The sequence below is a fragment of the Fringilla coelebs genome (genome assembly GCF_963513975.1).
Source record: "Fringilla coelebs genome assembly, chromosome: 14".
NCBI classification, from domain to species: Eukaryota; Metazoa; Chordata; class Aves; order Passeriformes; family Fringillidae; genus Fringilla; species Fringilla coelebs.
Genome location: NC_140040.1, coordinates 1,393,371 through 1,414,405, shown reverse-complemented (window position 1 = coordinate 1,414,405; position 21,035 = coordinate 1,393,371). Strand labels below are relative to the sequence as shown.

Genomic DNA, 21,035 nt, shown 5'->3' with positions numbered 1-21,035 from the left:
CCCCAAAGGCACCCCCAAACCCCCTGTGCTGAAATGCTGCCATGAATCCCACCCTGCCCAGGCTGGAGACCCACCTTGAGGAAGGGGATGACGAAGGGTCGCAGCGGGAAGTTGGTGGCCTCTTGGAGCTTGGCGTGAAACTCCTCGATGGTGAGGGTGGAGTTCTGTGGGGACAGCCTGGGCTCAGCACCCCTGGCACAGCCCCCTGCACCCCTGGGGCACACCTGGCTGTTCCTCCCCCATTGCTGCTCCTCTGCCAGGCTCACAGGGAAACCACACTCAAGGGAAAACCATGCTCAAGGCTTCACTGACGATGCCAGCAGCCAGGACCGACCCTGCACTGGCTGTGCAGATCCCAGGAGACACTGAGAAAACAACCCCCTTTCCTCCAGGATTTAGACCAATCTAGACCACTCTTTCCCTTTTAGCAGCATCTCCATCCCCAAAAGAAAACCCAGGATCCTCAGATGTGGGGTTCTCATGGCTGAGCCCACGGACGTACCACGAGCCCCAGGACGAGGGTGCGCACCCGCTCCCCGATCTCGGGGGAGATGTCGTTCCCAAACTGCTGCAGGGTGGTGAGGAAGCGCTTGAGCTTGGAGAGCTGGCGGGCACCACAGGCTGGAGGGAGCTGGTGGGTGGACAGGGAGGCGCTGGAGGAGGTGGCCGGCCCGTTGCTGAACCCGTTGGGGGTGGATGGAGCCCCATTGATGGCGGTTGGCGAGTGGCTGCTCCCGTTCATCACTGGGGAGACAGGGAATGGGAGGTCAGAGCATGTGGCTGTGCCATGGCACCATGGGGACAAGGCTGGGATGGTAGGACGAGAGTGTCCTGCTGGGTAATGTGGGGCTGGCACCCCCTGGAAGGCTTCAGGATGCTGGTGAATCCCTGGGGCTGCATCCTGGACTGGTGGGAGGGAAAGGAGGGGATGCAGAGCATCCCCCAGCGTGGCGAGGGCCTGATCCAGCTCCTCAACAGGCAAGGCAGCCAAGGGAAGGGGCTCCATCCTGCCCCAGGGGAAGCTGCTCAGCACCCCCAGAGAGAAGGCATGAGCCATTTCCCATGGAGCCCAGCCTGGCTTGCAGAACACCACTGCCACCTCTGTCCCCACTGCCCAGTCAGCAAGGGCAGGAGCTGCCTCACCACCACACACCGGCAGACCCAGGGCAGATATTCTGGGGTACCAACCACCAGAGTGCCAGAGCCCGCTGTCCTGCACCAGCCCCACATGAGCACAGGGACCTTTTCCTGGCTAGCACAGGTGACAGCACATGTCACCCCTGTCCCGACGGCGCGGATGGCAGCACACATCACCCATGTCCTGATGGCACAGGTGACAACACACATCACCCATGTCCCGACAGCGGGGTGACAAATGCATCACCCACGTCCTGACAACGTGGGTGACAACACGTGTCACCCATGTCCCGACGGCGCACTTGACAGCACGTGTCACACAGATTCCGACGTCATGGGTGACAACACACGTCATCCATCTCCCGACGGCGCGCCGCCCATGTCCCCCGGCACTCACACGCCTGTCTCCACTGGGATGCCCCACACTGACCTGGGGGTGCCTGGGGGTGCTGCCCCGCCAGCCCTGCCTGCTCGGGGGGTCCCGCTCGCTCTCCGGCCGGGCAGCGCTGAAGAGGTGCCAAAAATAACCCGGTGCCAAAAATATTCCCGCGACAGGTGCGTGCCTTAGCCGGACGGCACACGCGTCCCTGGGCCGGGTGGGGCTGGGGTTCCCATCCCCGTGACCCGGCGGGGCAGGGCCGGGGGCTGGCGAGGGGAGCGCCCCGGGGCTGTGGCTCGGCTCTCTCATGAGAGCGGGTGTTTCATTTTACTTACAAAGACAGACCATCGACCATTTCAAGCAACCATGAAAACGGCCGCGAGGCAGAAACGTCGGAGGGCCAGCGTCTCGATCTGCAAGCAAAATAAAACACGCTATGATGAGAGAGCAGAGGGGGCAGCTCTCGGCCCGGGGCCCTGCACGGATGCTCCTCACCACGGGCACGCCAGACCCACCAGGGAGCCGGGTCCCTGCATCCCACTGCGGCCACAGGGAGGGTTCCGGGGATGGATGCTCGGCTGCCTGAGACAGTCCTGACAGTTTAGGGACCAAATGAGGTCCCCGAAGGCCAAGAGCAACCAAAACGCCGTGGTGTCCATGCCAAGCTGCTCATGCCCCCAGCCTTGTGTCTCAAACCCTGCTCCATGCCGAGCTGGGATGGAGAGGCTGCCTGCACCCCCAGCCCCGTGTCCTGAACCCCTCTCTGTGCTGAGCTGTGGTGCAGAGGCTGCCTGCACTCCTGGTCCCTCATCCCAGACCCAGCCACACCTGGGCTGTCACATCAGCACAGGGCTGGGATTGACACCCAAACCAACCAAGCACGCCTGAGCACCAGCTGATTTCTAGAGTCCAGAAGCACTGCTGGAGGGCTGCAGGCGTCAGGGGATGGATCTGGGGGGTTGTTTTGAGGTGTTTTCTTCCCCACTGGGGTTCTTCCGAGCAAGAAACAGCTACGAGCAAAACCCTTGTGCACATGTGTGCCCAGGAAAAGTCTCAGCAGAACTGAAGTGGCTGCTGGCAGTGGCCACTGCCACTCCTGCCAGGGGCCAACCTTGTCCCCTGCCTGTCTGGATCCTGCACTGCCTGTGCCTTGTCCATCCACGTGCCAGGACAGTGACCCCAGCACAGTGACAGATCCCTGGTGCAAACCCTGCAGGTGTGCAATGAGCCCACGTGCCTCTGGTGCCACCACCACATTGGGTGGCTGTCCCCACTCCAACTACAGAGAGTGAAACTCCCACCTGGCACCCCCTGATGCCACCATGCCACAGCCTGGGCAGGACAAGGAGGTCCCAGCCACTGTGGCTGGCCATGACACTGCCCTGCTACCACTGGGTGCCACGTGCAGAGGGACAGATGTGTCCCCACACGCATGGGACCCTCCACGGGGCCATCTCCGATCCTCAGGAACTCCCCCAGCCCCCGCCACCCTCCAAGCACACACTGCCCTGTGCCAGCACTTGGTGACCGGCTGGCAGGATATCCCTGTCCCCAGGGACCTCACAGGAACATGCTCCAGCCGTGGCTTGGCAACGTGCACCCAAGCAGAGCCTCCAGCCCGAGGCCAGGTGACGTCCCCCGTGTCACCGCCAGCTCCGAGCACGCTGCCGGCCCCGGGTGCCGCGCGTCAGTGGGGCAGGGGCAGAGCCCCGGGCTGGCAGCCCGTGCCCAGGTACTCACTGGTGCTGGGTGTGAAGGAGGGGTGGCGCGAGGCTCCCTGCGCGGCGGGCGGGGGCATGCTGGGCGGCGTGGAGCGGGCCTGCGTCTTCACGTCGGCCGGCGAGTCGGGCATGGCGGCGGCCGCGGTCTCCGCGTTATCTGCGGGAAGAGGGCACGGGGAGGTGAGCGGGGTGTGCCAGGCAGGGCTGGGCTTCCCTGGCAAACAGGGGTCAGGGGCACAGGGGACACTTGGGGACTTCGGGCTGGCCTGGGCATCGCCGGTGCCGCTGCAGAGTTCGGGTAACGGGGACGGTGCCCGGTGTCCTGTGTGCCACAGGATGGTGGGAGGGTGATGGAGCTGCTGTTTTCATCTGCACAGTGCCCTGCGTGGGACACACAGTGCTGGCACCACTCTGCCCCTGCAGTGCCCAGCCTGCCCCAGCCTGTGCCACAGCACAGCACCTCCTGACACATCTGGGAATTCCCTGACTCCTCACCATCCCTGGCAGCATCACCCAGGGCTGGCACAGGCCCTGGCAGAGACTGTGGGATCATTACAGCCAGTGTTTAGTGGCAGTGACAACAGCAGGACCCACACATCCACCAGTGGCTGTCCTGCCCAGACCCTGCAAGGGCAGGTCCTGCAATCCAGGGCTCGTGGAGCTCTGGCCATCACCCTCACCATCACCCTCACCATCACCATCACCATCACCCTCACCATCAGCATCACCCCAGCGGGCATCGCCGCCTCCCTCCCAGCCCCAAACAAGTCCCAGCAGTGCATTCCCCACCGTGCCAGCACCATCCCCTGCAGACACAGCCCCAGGGCAGGGTCTGGGCCCCCTGGCTGCCACGCTGGCCCTGACGGGTGGCCACAAGTGCTGGCAGCTGTGGGGATCTGTCACCGTGCCCGCGCCAAAGATGGAAGCGGCCACCACGGCCACCCCCGGCCATGGGGTCCCCCTGTGCCTGGCACCTGGCCTGGCTGATAATCACTAATCCAATATTCATCCTCAATCCAGGGCAACTGTGGGGACATTAACTGAACCTGGCCACAGCACATTGGCTGGGCTAAGTAAAAGCAGGGCCTGATCCCCTCTGAGATGCTATCGGGGTTGTGCCGCAGGCAGTGGCACACAGAGGACCAGGAGATGCTGGCAGGAGCCAAAATCTCAGCTGGTCACCCACAGGATCCTTCTGGAAGGCTCCAGCACCACACTGGAATGCTGCAGACACCTGGATGCGCATGCTGCAGTTCCTCATTCCTCACTCCCTTCTCTCTGCCCAGCCACAGGAGAAACCCCAAGATCATGCAGCTTCCCTCCCTCCAAAACCTCAGCTTCCTTTCAGGGCCTGCCAGAAGAAATGGTTTGTTTAGAAAAACTTTTATTTTCCTTTTTGTGGCAATGTCCATCTCTGGGCAAAACTCCTCCAGCCTTCCAGGCTTCCCCCACCACTCAGCAGAGCAGGATCCAGCTCTGACAGCAGAGGATGAGCCCTGAGTGTGCACAGGGTGTGACCCTGTGAGGGGGCACAGCTGCACCACCTGGATCCCACACGATCCTTGCCTGCATCCCTGGCACCATCCCTGTCCTTGCCACACCCCTGGCAGCATCCTGGCCTGCATCCCTGGAATGGTCCCTGCCTGCATCCCCATCCCAGCCGGTCCCCCTCACTGCCCTGACTCCATGCACATTCCCACACCAAGGAGAAAACATGGATACACTCATCCTGGCACTGACATGGCTTTTCCACAGCTTCCCATCAGCAGGAAAGTTTCCATCAAGCTGAGCAAGCACTCAGGGAAATGGGGCCTGGTTCTGGTTTTTCTTGTGTTTTCTTTTTTGCCTTTAAGTTTTAAATTTTCCCTGAGGTGTTTGCAACCCAAACACAGCCAGGCAGGCACAGGAATGGTCCCAAATCCAACGGGATACAGAGCCCGGAATGCCCAGAGGACCCAACCACAGCTGTGCCAGCAACCCAGGTCCTCTGCAGGATGGGATGAGCTCCAGGGGAGCAAAGGAGATTTTGGGGAGCAAAGTGCAGCCTCCCCTCAGCACCTTCAACCAGCGATTCCCCAGCACAACTCCAACTCCACTGGAATTATTTTTCCCTCTATTTTTTTCTCTCTTTGGGGTAATTTGTCCCAGCCGCTCGGGGCCGTGTCTGTTTTCCTCCATCTGGTTTCCATTAGGTCTGTGCAGCCCAGATGAATAAGTAATAATATAAAAATAAAAGGATTAGTATTTTCTCCTGGGCCGGCGGGAGCGGCCGCTCCCCACCCTGCCCCCCGGGGCCGGCGGATGCCGGACCCCCGCACCCCCCCGTGCGACCCCGAGCCCCCCATTTGTCACACGGCAGGGTTTAACCCCCGGGGCAGGGTCCCTGCCGGGTGACACTGTCACACGGCCAAGCATTCCAGCGGGCACACGGCATCCTGCAGCCCGGAGCCGGAGGGGCAGGGCAGTGCCGGAGGGACGGGGCTGGCAGCCATCCCAGCCCGGCTGCACCGGTTCCCACAGCCCCGGGGAGCCCGTCCAGCCACCACCCGGGCAATAAGCGGGATGTGCCAGCTCCGGGATGAGCGCGGAGCGCCCGGGCCGGCTGCCCCGCTCTCCTTTCCCCAGGGATGGGGGTGAAGCAGGCACGGAGCTGCCCTGGATGTGGCCGCTGGAAAGCTCCGGCTCCCCGCAGGCAAAGCTGCCCGGGTGAAGAAGGGGTTAAAGGGAATTCAGCGCCCAGCATCCTTCATGCTCTCCAAATGGCCACAAATGAAATCCAGATGCTGGAGGCGACGTCTCCCCAAGCCAGGCTGCCTCCGAAACAAAGGCAGGGAAGCATTCCTGCTCCTCAGCTGCCGCAGCCAGCGGGGCCAAGAACAACTCCCCGATAAGATGGCAGGGCCGGAGCTGTCCCAGCTGGAGCAGGTTTGGAAGCGTGCAGTGCCTGAGGGCGGGCAGCAGCGCCAGCCACGCGCACCAGCCCGGCAGAGCTGCTGCGACCTCACGGCACCATCGGCTCCCTCCTCCCCTGCACTAATCCTGATCCCCTCTCTGGGGTCAGCTCCCTCCTCCCCTGCACCCATCCTGACCCCCTCTCTGGGCCATGGTGACAAAGGTGACAAAGGTAGCTTGGAGTTCATCCCCAGCTGCACTTGGAGCAGGAGCAGGCAGGAGTGCAGCTGTGGGATGCTGACAGAAGGTGGGTGGAGATTGGATATCGGGAAGGAATTGTTCCCTGCGAGGATGGGGAGGCCCTGGGTCCCTGGCAGTGCCCAAGGCCAGGCTGGACAGGGCTTGGAGCACCCTGGGATGGTGGAAGGTGGGAGGAGGTGAGCTTTAAGGCCCCTCTCAATCCAAACCATTCCATGGTGATGCTGGAGGGATGCTGAACACCCGGGGTGTTCCAGCTGCTCATTTTGGGGAGCCAGCCCAGCAGGGAGCAATCCACACCCAGCACTCATCAGCACACAGGAAGCCCTTCAAAAGTAAATCCAATTAATCAAAGTCTGCACAATCTGTAAAGCAACCCAGACCCAGGCAGCTCCAGTCCTGCAGGTCATCCCCAGGGGCATCCTGAGACGGCTCCTGTGCCGCTGGCCCAGCTGGGACACCTCCCACCAGCACAGTCCAGGGTAAAGCAGATTTCCCCGGCTCAGGCACATCCCAATTGGCTTTGCTTTCCGAGCACCCACGTCCTGCAGTGCCAGCCCTGCTGGCAGATGCCCCATGGGCAACTCCAGGCCACCAACTGCCAGCAGGTCCCAAGCCTCGGTGTGTGGCAGTGACAGTGACAGCACAGCTCCACACGGGACAGCAGCGCCCGCAGCCAGGCTCCCCACGCACCCCAGCCCCCAAAATCCCAGTTTTTAATCCAAAACCATCCACCCAGGGACCCAAAGCAGCTGGCTCGGTGCCACCAAGGCAGTGCCAGCAGCTCCCGCTCGCCCCAAGCTGGCGTGGCCGGGGATGGGGGATGGGTTTGATTTTTTTCCTCGAAACAACAACAAAAAAGCCAAAAAAAAAAAAAAAAAAGGTGCCCTCTCTGTTTTACAAGCCTTCATTTGCTATTGTTTATGTAAACAGGTAAATTGTTTCGTATCTCAATTAAAAACATCTGCCACATAAATGAATACCAATTAACTCATCCTGTTTTTAATTACTCTGTTAATTACACACAGGCAGCAAAAAGGATGGCAGGGGAATAGGGAAAGCATGCTTACACCCCCCCTTCCCACCTTGCTCTTGGCAAGGATCCGAAATGTGCCCAGATAATGATGGATTAAGGTGAAAACCGTGGCTCGCGGCCAGCTCCGGCGTGGCGGCTCCTTCCCGGGGCTCCTCGCACGGGGATTTCCCGGGAGCCTCTGGAGAGGTTTCGGAAATCCCAAGTCCCACGGGATGCCCCAAAGCCGAGGTGGCCCAGCCCCCCTGGCACTCCCGGTGCCAGCCCCGCGCTCCTTCTCCAAACGCGCCCACGGGAGGGAGAGAAACTTTGGGATGGCGAGAGGAGCGAGGAGGCAGCGTCCCCATGGACCGAGCGCATCCTTGTGCCCTCCTGGCACCCAGGGGTGCCCCCAGGGTGGCACGGGGTGGGCGCCATCCCTGGCGAGGGACCCCGGGCGCCGCCGGCCCCCCCGGCTGCGGGAAGCTTTCCAAGCGAGCAGATGGGGCAGGGAGCGGCGGCAGGAGGAGGAGGAGAGCAGAAAAGGCTATTTTCTCACGCTACATATTTTACAAGTCGAACATTTTGTGCATTTCAGCCCTGCCTGTAAAAGCATCTCGGCCTCAGCCCCGGGACTCGACGGAGGAGCCTGTGAGTCAACAGCGGCTGGCGACGACGTGGCTGCTGGCGGGGGGACGGGCTGGAAGAGGGGTCCCCCACACACAGGGGCAGTTTGGGGGGTCCCCCCGACCTGTCGGCCAGCAGTACCCAGCCAGAGCACAGTATCTGCTGCAGCGTCGTGCCCGCTGTCACCATCGGATTGATCCCACCGGGGTGGCACAGGGAGGTGGGCACACACACACCCCGCTGCTCCCCAGCTGCCTTACACTCCTGGAAATTAAATATCCTGGCTAAACACCAGGAGTAAACAGTGCCGCGGGCAGCCCGAACACCTGGAGAGGAGCAGGGCTGGGGCTGCCCGTGCCGGAGCCGCCCCACGCAGGAAACACCCACGCCCGGGCTGCACCATCCCCCAGAGCCCTCCCAGAGGAGCGCCCCAAAACCGGCCCCGCGCCCCAAAACCCGCCCCGCGCCCCAGGCGGGGATTCTGCAGCCCGGTGCGGGGGATGCTCGGCCCAAAGGCGGCCCCGATGGCGGCAGCGGCGACAAGCGGCACACGCGGGGGGCTCGGGGCACCCTGGGGGCAGCGAGCGGCTGCAGAAGGGAAAGCTCCCCCTGCACCCCGCGGCTCCGGTGCCGGCAGCGTGGGAACGCCGAGGCGCCGCCGCTCCCCGGGGCCGCCGTGCCAGAGCCGGCCCCGCAGGCGCCGGGCTGGTACCGGCTCCGAGGGGGTGCCGGATCCGGCCGCGCTCTCCCACAGCCTCAGGCTGCTGCCTCACCGACTCTTTGTCTATTTTTGAACCACGGGCTCCATTTCAAGGCGATTTTGCCCATGTGAAATTGAATCAAAGAACACAGGAAAAAAATATTAATGAGAATTTTGTAAAATAAACAGGAAATCCCTTGGATGTTTTCTGGAACCATCGGTCAGCATCTTCCGAAGGAAAGCCGGGAGTTTGTCAAGGTGGGGTTCCCCCTGGGGAGCCTGAGCACAGCGGGAGGGACGGCAGAAAACAGCTTCAGGAAATCTAAAAATAACCCCGAACCGGGCAATAGCACTGAGTCCGGGGCACCCGGGCAGGGAGTGCCCTCTGTGCCACCAGCCCGCTCTTGCCTCTGGCGGACAAGGATTGATCCCAGCTCGGGGACTCCCCATCCTGCTGGGCAGCTAAATCCACGTCCCACGTGAGATCCAGCTTGGAAAGCACGGGGCAGGCTGCAGCCCCCGACCTGCAGCACCGACAGCATCCCCGGCCCCAGCAGCAGCGATTAAGCCAAGCTTAACCCGTGGGCTGTCTCTGGTCCCTCCCAGCCCCGTTCACAGTACCCGGCCCTGATCTGCCCCAAACCCTGTGCTCACTGTGACCCTGCTCGCCTGGCTGGGGGCTGCAGAGGGTCACTGTTGGTGTGGGGGGATTGGTGTGTCCCCCCAGGAGGGACCCAGCTCCTGCCCCACTGCCAGCACTCCCTGGCAGCCCTGCACTTCCTGGTTGACTCGCTGCCAGTCCACTGACTTTGGCTAAGAGGTAAAATAACAGAAATTTGGGGGGCGCCTCCCTCCCCGGGGGTCCCACAGCACGCAGACCCCTTCCCGAGGTGGCTGCAGGACAGGAGACTGTGCACGGCCGCGGGCAGAGCCCAAGTGCCCCCAGATCTCAGCAGGGATTTCCAGCAGCGAGCGGAGCCAGACCCCGTTCCCAGGGCACCGCCGGACACCGCGGGAGCCTCAACGCCTGATCCTGCCCGGGGGCTTCCAGGCATGCAAACATCCACGGCTCCGAAGCAGAATTCCAGGAACATCGGCACAGCCCTGCCAGGCCCAGGTACCCCGTGGGACCTGCCAGAGCCCCCTCCTGCCTGCAGCAGCCCAGCCCTGAAGGGGGGCTGAGCACCAGAACATTTTTCCATCCTGCAGCCTGGAAGTTGACGATGAAAGAGGCAAATCCTGCAGCCACACGAGGCCTCCCCACTGGCCAAACCCGGCACCCTCCCCACGGCAGCACCCAGAGCCACGGGAGATCAGCCTCTCCCCCGCCGTGTCCCGGCTTTTCCCCCCTACAAACCAACATCTGCACTCACGTTTGCCAAACAGAACACACCCAACATCTGCCTGCTCCCGGGTAAAACCTTACCTGCCAGCACGGGAGGCAGCCGGCAGGGAAAACCCCCTTGGCACAGCCAAGATCACCTCCACTCGCCTCCCCAAGCACGGAATCTCTCCCCGTGTGGAAACTCTCAGCAGGAGACCTGCCTCACAAACCTCCGAGGATCCAAGAGCCCACCCCAGGCGGCAGCTCAGCTCCATGGGGCTCCTCACCCGAGGACCGTGGCTGTCAGCATCCTCCCCGGCTGCTGCTCCGTGTTTGCCGCGGGATTTCGGGCTGGCTCCCCCATTCCTCCACGCCCGGTACCACGGCAGAGCTCGCCCACCGCGGCGCCGAGCAGACGGGTGTTTGCAGAGTGTCTTCAAGTCGCTCGACAAAGGAGCAGGGAATTAATATTCCTTTTAATTAAAGGCAGAAAAATCTCTTTGTTCCTGAACAGAGAGAAAACAACAGAGGGAAGAGCTCAAAAGCTCTTCCTAAGCTGGAGACGAGACCATCGCTTGGAATCAAAGGCACTGTCAATGCACACGTGACCTCGAATTAAAAAAACAAAATGAAACGCAGCAGCGGCAGTGGCTCCTCTCCGACAGCGAAGGAAAGTTGCAAAGTTTTTCTTGGCTAATAGAGGGAGAAAAAAGAATTCCAAGAAAAGGTGTGTTTAACTAGAGAAACGCTCTGCGGTATCCGAAGGCACCATCCAGCGGCGAGGGAATGACGGGAAGAGCTGGTCGTGCTCCGGCTCGGTGTCGAGGAGGAGCCACGGAGAAGCGCGGGGCCAGCCTCGCTCCGTCGCTCCGCCGGCAGCATTCCCTTGGCAAAGCCGGGCTGCCCAGCTCAGCGCGATTCCAAAGGGAAGGCGAGAGCGGGCGGTGATGAATGGCAGCGCCGGAGACTCCCGAGCCAGCCTTCCTTCCCAGATCCGCATCCAAACAAACATCCCCTGGCGCACGCCAGGACTCTGCGAGCGTTCCCACCACAGCCCCGTGTCCCCGGCGCGGAGCCGTGTCCTCGCACAAAAACACACAACGGAGGGGCCGGAACTTCCCAGAGCAGCCCCAGGATCGTTCCCGCAAACTCTCCCGAGTGGGTCAGCTCCTCCTCGCCCCCCAGCGCGGTTCCGGCTCCGAGCCCACAGCGGCCGGAGAGGGATGCGGGCAGAGCGGAGGGATGCGGGGACGACAAAGAGTTGGACTGCTGGGCACGAGTCGGGAGCCACAACCGGGGGGGGTCTGCTGGGGGGTGGGCACAAACTCGCGTGGGTTCCCGGGGACGCTGTGCCGCCCCACGCCGCCCCGGCGCTCGGGAAACGGCGGCGGGGGACACGGAGGGGAGAGCAGGAAGCGCCCCGGCAGCGCAGGGAAGAGGGGTCTGCACCCGCCGCCCGCGGGCGCGGCGATCCCGCTCCGGGGCTGCCTCCGCCGCGGAGCGCTGCGCCCGCTCGCCCCGGCCGTGCCCCCGCTCGCTCTGCCCCGCTCCGCCGCCGTGGCGGGGACCGCGCTGGCTCGGGCACACGGAGCATCCCCGGCCCCTGCGCACCGGCAGCTGCCCCGACACCGGGAGCATCCCCCGGACACCGGGAGCCTCCGACTCCACTGCGCACCGGGAACGCTCCCCGGACACCAGGAGCCTCTTACTGCCCTGCGCACCGGCAGCTTCCCCGACACCGGGAGCCTCCCCCGGGTACCGAGAGCATCTCGGACTCCCGCACAACAGGAGCGTCCCCCGGGCTCCGGGAGCCTCCCCGGCTCCTTCGCGCCGGGAGCCCCCGAGCATCGGGAGCATTCCCAGCCCCTTTTCCACGGGAGCCTCCCCGGGCACCGGGAGCATCCTCCGAACACCGGTAGTACCCACAGCCGCTCTGCCCTACGAGCTTCCCCGGGCACCGGGAGCCTCCGATTCCCCCGTACACCGAGAGCATCCCCCGAACACCGGGAGAATTCCAAGCCCCGCTTTAACGGGAGCCTCCGCGGGCACCGGCAGCTTCCCCGACCCCGTCCCGGTTGGCGGACGGCACTTACCGTCCTGAGGTGTGGCGGAGGCGTGAGGTAAGTCCCAAGGCAGGGGCCGGCGGGGCCGGCAGGAGCGGGCAGAGCCGGCAGCGGCCCCCGGCGGCGGCGGCCCCGGTCCGCTTAAGGCCGGCGCTGGCGGAGCGCGGCCCCGCGGCGGCGGCTGCCCCCGGCACCTGCCCGCCGCCGCTCGCCGCGCCCGGGGCCGCCGCTCGCCGCCAGCTCCGGGGCTCGGGGCGCTTCCCCTCCCCCCGGAGGGGGGGCACCGGAGAAGCGGGGGAGGGCGGAGAAGCCGCGGTAAATCCGCGGGGCCGCTTCACCCCCTGCGCGCTGCCCGGCGGCGCATCCTCCCGGCGCCGCGCCGCGGCCGTGGGGCGCCCGCGGCCGCGCTCCGTGCCCGGCCGGGCCCCCGCCGCGCCGCCGCTGCCGCCGCGCCGCCCGCCCGGCCCGGAGTGAGCGGGGCCCGCCCGCGCCGCTGCCTTAGACCGGGCCCGCCGCGCCCGCCAGGGGGCGCCCCGCCGCCGCCGCCGCCACCGGAGCGGGACCCCCGGGATGAGCGACAGGGAGGGGAACGGATGGGATGGACCGGGACAGGGAACGGACGGGATCGGGATGGGAACGTGATGGGATGGACCGGGACAGGGAATGGGAATGGGCGCATCGGGACGGGAACGGGGTGGGATGGACGCGGACAGGGAACGGACGGGATCGGGACAGGATGGGATGGGATGGACAGGGATGGACAGGGATGCGGGGCTGGCAGCACCGGGCATTCTGCACGGAACCGAGCGGCTGCTCAGCACCAGGGGACTGAGTGGGACACGGGGCTGCGTGACACCGGCGGTCTGCCCGGGACGTGGGGCTGCCCAGGGCTTCAGGGGGCGCGTGGGACCGGGTGACACTCGGGACTGGAAGGCCGTGCACCACGGTGTACAGGGCCTGGAGGCTGCAGGGATCTGGGTTTGCAAAATCGCCAGAGTTGGGGATGCTAAAGATCGGGGGTTGCAAAGCTGAGAGTGGGGGGCTGCATGGGGGGCGGGGTTACACGTTTTGAGGAGCTGCAAGGAGCTGGGAGTTGTTTTGGGGGAGGTGGAAGGACTGCAAGGGAACGGGACAGGACTGGTCTGGGGCCATGGGAAGAGTCAAGGGGGTGGAGCAGGGTGGGGGTGTCTGCAAGGGGCTGGGGAACTGCGAGGGGATGGAACTGTGCTTGCTCAGCTTCCCTCTTCAGGGGCCCAAGGGCTAGGGTTGCCCTGGAGCAGCCACAGGAGCATGGGCACAACACTCAGAGTCCCGCATGCCCATCCCAGCCTGGCTCTGGAGTTCCCCCCACCCTGCTGGGCTTCGGTGGGGCTCCAAGGGCAGCTGCGTGCTGGGAATGCCGGTGGGACCCTCCCCGACAGCGGTGCACATCTGGCTGCCTGGCACGCCCTTCCCCTGTGCCCCGTGCCGGCTGGGGGACAGCATTCCAATTTTCCCTCCCCAAGTCCTGCTCCAACGCTGCTGCTCCCGTGCAGCGGGAACACAATCCCTGTGAATTTCCCTGCGAATTTCCCTGCGAGCCCAGCCCTGCCTCTGTGTGTAATTACTGTGCCTGGCAGCTGCTTCCCTCTGCGACTGCCCTGTGCCGGTGCATTACTCATCCTCCCCGCTTCCCAGGGATTGGGAGAGCCGCAGCTCTGCCGGGCGGAGTCACCCGGCTCGGCACCGCCGGGGTTGGGTGGCACAGGACAGCTGCGTGACCGCTGGACAGCCAGAGAGTGGCCCCGAGGGACAGACACTGTGTGGGCACTGTGAGGGCACTGCACTGCCCTGCCATGGCCACTGCACAAGAGCTGCATGGCCTCTGTGTGACCACTGAATGGCCAGTTAATGGTCAGGGCATGGCCTCTGTGTGACCACTGCATGGCCTCTGTGTGACCACTGAATGGCCAGTTAATGGTCAGTGCATGGCCTCTGTGTGACCACTGCATGGCCAGTAAAGGGGCATTGCATGGCCAGCAAATGCCAATCACAAGGCCACTGAGTGACCTTTCTATAGGTAGTAAATGATCATCACCAGGCCACTGGGTGACCATTCTGTGGCCACTAAATGGTCATCACTTGGCCACTCTGGGGCCACCACAGGGTCCCCAAATGACCACTGCATGGTCACTGCACAGCCCAGCTCCCCCCACTGCTGGGGTCACAGCAGGAGGGGCTGCAGAGCCCTGGCCCAGCCCTTCCAGACTCTGCTCCAGTTTTCCAGCCCTTGCTCCCAGGGGCTCCCGGGGGGCTCCCAGGGGTCTGTGGTTCTCCAGGCCGTGCTGCTCCCGTTCCCACAGGACCTCACCCCGGGCAGGTGCCAGGGCCCCCCAGCACTGGAGGGAATTCTGCCCCCACAGCTGCACCCCTGCCTCGCCACACCCAGCCTTGCATGGCGGGCACTGCTGGCACATGCAAATGCCAGCACCACCTGTGCCTGGGGACACAGGCACTTGGACGTGTGGTTCCCAGCACAGGTCGAGGCCTTGTGGACCCCCAGCACCAGGGGAGCAGCCCAAGAGTGTTCCCAGAGTTCTGGGCTGCCAGCACAGGGCTCCTTTGGGATCAGGCCACTCACTGGGAGAGCAGGGACCTGCCCGTGGGGGTGACCACGCTCTCAGCCCAGCCACCTGTGTCACACACCCAAGTGCAGCCCTGGAATACACCACAAACCCTCCTGAGTGCCCAGCTGGTGCCATGCCATGAGCCTGGCCATGACCAAACCCATCCCCTCTGACCTGCCAGCCCCCCGGCCACCAGGACATCACAGGGACCTGCTGGGAACTGTCACCACCTCTCCTTGATTTGGGGGGCAGCTGAAGGACAACATCAAACACCCCTGCCCTGGCACATCGTGTCCCAGGAGACACTCAAGCACTGTGGGGACGGGCAGGTGGCACCGTCACCCCGCAGGACAGCAGGGGGACAGAGCCACCACATCCTCCTTCACCCTGCAGGACAGCAGGGGGACAGAGCCACCACATCCATCCCCCTTCACTCCGCAGGACAGCAGGGGGACAGAGCCACCACATCCCCCTTCACCCCGCGGGACAGCAGGGGGACACAGCCACCACATCCCCCTTCACCCCGCGGGACAGCAGGGGGACAGAGCCACCACATCCATCCCCCTTCACCCCGCGGGGCAGCAGGGGGACAGAGCCACCACATCCCCCTTCACCCTGCAGGACAGCAGGGGGACAGAGCCACCACATCCATCCCCCTTCACCCCGCGGGACAGCAGGGGGACACAGCCACCACATCCCCCTTCACCCCGCGGGACAGCAGGGGGACAGAGCCACCACATCCATCCCCCTTCACCCTGCAGGACAGCAGGGGGACAGAGCCACCACGTCCCCCCCCAGTGGCGTTTGGGTGGCAGGGGCTGCTGCGTTCCTATTCCACGCACGCAGCCTGTAATTTTGGTCTATTGAAGTCATAATTCACTACTGTGAAAATAAACATTTGTGTTAGCTCGCTTTATTCGGCGGGGTTCGGCTGAATGTTGATAATTCCCCGCCGGTGGCGGTGCACGTGGCCCGGGATGCTGGGACAAAGCCGGGCCACCGTGGCTATGGCCGTGGCCACCTCCTCCCAGGCTTTGGGCGAGTTCCCACCCTCCTTTGTGCCCCATCCCTGGGATACCCTGGATCCCGAAGGAAATGGGAAATGAAAGCCACTTTGTACTAATCAGGGATAATGAGGAAGATAAACGTAATTTTAAGACAATATTTGGAGTGCAGCACCTACTCAGACCCTTCCCTACCCATCCCCGTCGCTGGGTTTGCACCCTTGTGCTGTTTTGTGGGTGCTCCCACCCCACCGAAGACACTCCATCACCGACTCCGTGCCTCGCCATGCAGGAGGAGGCCCGGGCCCCCCAGCCCTGGCTGTCCCCAGGGCTGTCCCCAGATCTGTCCCTGCTGGGTGCAAGGGGCTGGTGCTTCCCTCGGCATTTGCATCTTCCCAGCCTTTATCTTCCTCCCGGTCTCTGTATTGCTGCAATTACAGACACTTTAAAACACAATGATCTGGCTGTTAGCGTGATGGATGACAGAACCTTTCTGTCTGGTTTAAATCATTGCTGAGAGTGAGCAAACTTCCCCGGGTTAACCCTTTCCTGTCGCAAACCCGCTCCCAGCCCGGGGCTGCTGTGAGCTCCACGGCCACCCATCCGCCGCACGCCTGGGTCCCACGGGCGGGATGGGATGAAGGGGGGTCTGGCATTCCTACGGGAAAACATTCCCGCATCCCTCAGCCCCTGGCCTCTGCGCTGTTGGGGCTCCCCGGGTGCCTGGGGACAGGCGATGGGACCAGCCCCGCCCCGGCAGAGCCGGTGGCCCCGCTCCGCTGGGCTGCGGTGGGAAATTAACGGCTGGAGCGGAGATAAGCGGCTGCCAGAGCCCGATAGCCGGCTGGATCCATCCCAGCCCCGGGCTGGCAATCCTTCCCCCGGCAAATCTGGGACCGGGGCGCGATGGGGCCCCAGTGCATTCCCACCCGTGGGAGAGGGTGGAAACTCCTGCCTTGCTGTCGGTCACGCCGGTGTGTGATCGATGGCGCGGCGAGCCGGGGCGGGGATGAGCCACACACGTTGTGGTGATCCACGCTCCCTTTGTGGTGGGGAGGGGGCATCTCCCACTGCCCAGTGCCCAGTGCCCAGTGCCAGCCACACGGGAGGGTGTCACCATCACCCACCACCTGTGCTCCACCCCTGCTGGGTGTGCACATGGAGAGGCTGCACGGAGCGCTCTGGAGGGAGCCAAGGACCTGCCCCGGGGGAAGGGACAGCCCAAGGCACAGCCTGGGGGAGAGGGGGAGCACTGAGGCCTTGGTGTGCTGTGTGCCAGGAGATAAGGTGCTCACTGAGAGCAGATGAAGGCAACTGGTACCAAAACCTCACAGGAAATGGTCAGCACCATGTGCCGTCCATATCTGCCCCGCACACGACCCCTGCCCGCTATCAGGGCCGTGCACGTGGGCACGGACTGGGCTCACGGTGCCACCAGGGCACCCTCAGGTGTCCCCTCTTGCCTCTGCAGCCACCGCGGCGATGGGGACGCTTTTCACACCTTGTGGGTGCCCAGCCATCGGTGGTGAGCCAGGGCTGTCCCCGTGCACTCCGCCTCTCCCGGCTCTCCCGGAGCTGCTCTGGGATGAGCTGATTGCTGATTGCTATTCTGGCTGCATCCCCTCTTCACAAGCCTCAGGCTTTTAAAAACAGCCCACGGTGCTGGTTTATCACACCTTGCCCCTGGCCAGGCTGGCGGCCCAGCCCTCTCCCTCCGCCCTGTGCCGTGCCGTGCCGGTCCTGCCCCCGCCCGCTCTCACGGGACCGACGGTGTCTGCAGGCGAGGGCACCGAGCCGTGCCGCGCTCAGCCCTGGCGTGCCAGAGGCTTCCTGTGTCACCCCCACCGGGTCTGTCTGTCCGTCTGGGTTTCTCAACCTCTATCCGTTCCCTGTCGGGGAGCAGAGCATCCCTGGGTGCCTCTCTGAGTCCCCGCTGGATGTGGCGCTGCCAGCGGTGCCCTACAAGCAGAGCTGGGTGACATCGTGGCCGAGTGCCCGCAGGCTGCAGTGCTGCAAAGCCCCACACGGCTCTGGGGTCCCAACCCCCGTCTGCTTGGAGCATCCCTGCAGGGACAGGGGGCTGCTGGGCTGGGAAGGGGCAGTGTGACCATGGATGGTCCCATTGCCCGGGCTGCGAGCCTGGATGCGGTGACCTAAATCTCAGTGTCCAAATCTCAGTGTCCAAATCTCAGTGCCCAAATCTCAGTGCCCAAATCTCAGCGCCCAAATCTCAGCGCCCAAATCTCAGTGCCCAAATCTCAGTGTCCAAATCCATCCATGCACCACCACTGAGCACCAGGAGCCAGGCTGCAGCCCCCGGCGCTCTTCCCTTGGCATTTGGCTTGCAGCAGGAGCCCTGGCGCTGGATTTTCCTGCCCGTTAATCCATCGGGGAATGCAGCAGGGAGATAAGGGGCCGGTGGGGAGCCAGCGGCCGGGGAAGACGCTCGCCTGCCCGCCGGCTATCGCCCGCCGCAGCTGCATCCGCCCGGGGACATCTGCTGGGCAGGAAGCGCTGTTCGCCAGCCTTTCCCAGGAAAGGGGCTTCGTTTGTGCCTGGCTTCCCTCCGTGACCGCTCCTGGGGCTCCCCACACTTGGAGTCACCCACCCTGCAGCCATCGGGCTGGAAGGAGCAGCCCCACCGGCTGCTGAAGCAGATCCAGTGGCTTTGTGGCTTTCCCACAACTTCCACATAGAAAGGAAAAAAGGTGCATCTCCCATTAAAAGAAAAAAAAATATTTAAAATCCTGTTTTCCTTGCCAACAGATTCGTTCCTGCTTCGTGGCATTCAAAGGGAAACCACCCCCTACTGCTTATCATCCTGCTTGCCCTGTGCTGCTGGCTCCGGAAAATCACCAGTTTGCCTTAAAAAATGGGAGACTTTAGGATACTGCACCGCTCCTCTGGGTGCTTCCAGGTTTTGGGGCTGCCAGGGGCCAGGTTTCCAGCTTTTCTTTGCCACGGAGAGCCTGGGAAGTGTTTTAATTGCAAAGCAAAGATGACCACGTGCTGCCCAGCAGGAGCTGGTGTTTGGGGTGCATGGAGAGCACCTCCATGGGAGCAGCACCCAGTGCCAAGTCCTGCCACCCTCATCCTTGGCCAGCAGGAATTCACTGGGAGATGCTGAACAAAATCCCCTGAGCTGCACTTGGGTTCACAACAGGTTCACACTCCCCTTCTCCCACCCTAACCTTGGGGACCAGCTCCTTCCTGGCCCTCCCCATCCCACAGGCTGCACTGCCTGCATCGTTCCCAATAACAATGGGGATTTAATTAGCAGGCATTGCACTTCCAACACCTCGCATCCCTGCAAAAATCAATGGGAGCTGGCAGGAGGTGGTGTGAGCCTGCCTTCACTCTGGCACGGCTGGGATGGACATCCAGGCCCTGGGGTGCTTTCAGAACCTTCCCAGGGCCAAAATCCTCCAGCCTGGGGCTCTGGCTGTGTGGAGGCCAGTGCTGATCTGTGTTGTGCCAGGCCATGCCACGGGGAGCCACGGGCTCGTGCTGGCTGAGGTCTGGGATTTGTTACGAGCTCCAGATGCGCCACGGCAGCAGGGGACGTTGCGGCTGTCTCTGGCCACCTGCATCGTTTCCAAGTTCCCAGGCTAAAAGCAGGGCTTGTTATCAAGAGCAAAAAATGTGCCACCTCTGTTGTATTTCATTTCCCTTTCTCCACCTCTTCCCTGCCCGCTGTGCATCAGAGATAACAGCTCTCGGTGCCGAAGCTGGAGAGCGGGGCCGGCAACGGCCTCGCCAGCCCTATCGCTGCCTCGCCGGCCGCAAGGAAATCAGGAAGTTTGCAGAGATATTTGGCCAAGAAAATAAACATTTCTCCTGCCAAAAGCCTAACGGGCAGCCCGGCGAGCCCGCAGCAATCTGCACGGCTCCCCGGCTGCAGCCTTCCGGAGCGCGGTGCCCGCCGAGCCCCGCGCCGCGTCCCGGCGCCTTACCGGAGCGTGCCCCTCGGCGTGTGCCAGCTCTGGGGACAGGGACCCCAGCGCGGCTCCCCACCCTCGCCGGGCCGGCACAACAGGTGCGGCAGCAGGGTGCGCCCAAGCCCTGCCCGTGCGCCGTCCCAGCTGCGTCCCTGACCCACGGGCGGGTGCCAGGCTGGGCAGGGGGCTGCGGCCGGAGCGCGGTGCCGGGGCGGCGGGGTGGGGAGCGAGGGGAAGCGAGGCACGGGGCCAGCATTGTTCACACCGGTGACTCAGCCGGCTCCGCTTTCCTGCCCGCGCCGGGCACGGGCCCAGCAGAGCCCCCGAGCCCCCCAGAGCTGCCCCAGCCCCTCGGCCTCGGTGCCTGGGGATGCTCCGGCACTGGGATGTGGGATGCTCCATCCCCACAGAGCCTCCGCACTGCAAACCAGCAGCAGCAGCACCTGGAGAGCCCGTGGGGTCAGATGTGAGCTGCTGATCCCAGAATGAGCACAAACGCCCAGCAAACACAGGGCTGAAATGCTGGAAATAAAACATCCTCGGGGCTGATTACTCGTTATGGAAAGGTTTAATCACAGAGAAGGCTCCAAATGGGTCCCCATGACAGTGAGCCCATGAAACCCCATGGTGCCTTTGCCATGGGCTTGGCCATGTCCCAGCTCCCCATTCCCACTGGCTGATCCCCAAGGAGATGCACTGACTAGTGCCAGCCACGTGCCACCCTCGGGGAGCACCTGCCTGCCCAAGGCTGCATTTGGCACTGGGGTGAGTCACCCGTGCCACGGCACATGGCGCTGCCACGGCCACCGCCACCTTCCCCCCGCCGCCGCCTCTCACCTTGGCTGCTCCTGCGTGGTGCCCTGGCCCAGGAGGGGTCCCTGTCCACTCTGAGGAGTCCCGAGGGGATGGTGGCAGCGCCTCAAGCCTGTGAGCCCCGCCAAGGCTGGTGCTGCCAGCCTTGTCCCAGGTGTGGGCAGGAGCTGTGCTGGGGATGCCGAGCTGTGGAGAGGCGTGGGGTGTCCTGCCGGGAGGGGAGCGGGGTGTCCTGCCGGGAGGGGAGCGGGGTGTCCTGCCCGGCGGGGAGCGGGGTGTCCTGCCTGCCCGGCGCCTGCCCGGCCGCCAGGGCCGCTCATGTGACGGCCGGGGCCGCGGTGGCAGCGCAGCCGTGTCCCATGGCGAGGGGAAGGTGAACAGCTGCCGGGCAGTGATAATGCGGCGGGTGGGGGTGGCCGGGCAGCTGCGCCCGTGTCCTTCCCCAACAGGAACCATCTGTGACCAAGCCCAGCTCTGCCTTCCCTATCAGCCATTCCGGTCTGACTTTCCAACAACTTCCCCTTCGCGCCGGCCTCACTTCCTCACTGCGAGGGGCCGGAG

The 21,035-nt window shown here is 63.9% G+C and overlaps 1 protein-coding gene across 6 annotated transcripts in view; it reads right to left on the bottom strand.

Annotated features, from left to right (window-relative positions):
* Positions 1 to 20,703, bottom strand: part of CBFA2T3 (CBFA2/RUNX1 partner transcriptional co-repressor 3) — a 28,177-nt gene extending 7,474 nt beyond the window's left edge. Inside the window, exons 1-5 of one of the 6 annotated variants that reach the window (XM_084214924.1) lie at positions 20,499 to 20,703; positions 3,257 to 3,394; positions 1,852 to 1,929; positions 503 to 744; positions 75 to 164 (exon numbers count right to left, since the gene is read on the bottom strand). In XM_084214924.1, the coding sequence (XP_084071050.1) occupies positions 75 to 164; positions 503 to 744; positions 1,852 to 1,929; positions 3,257 to 3,368 (522 nt within the window). In that variant the 5' untranslated portion in view covers positions 3,369 to 3,394; positions 20,499 to 20,703. Of the gene's footprint in view, positions 1 to 74; positions 165 to 502; positions 745 to 1,851; positions 1,930 to 3,256; positions 3,395 to 10,152; positions 10,279 to 10,337; positions 11,087 to 12,143; positions 12,280 to 20,498 lie in introns of those variants that run through there. The other 5 variants (XM_084214925.1, XM_084214926.1, XM_084214927.1 and 2 more) reach the window with 5 other exon arrangements.
* Positions 20,704 to 21,035: the final 332 nt, after the last annotated feature.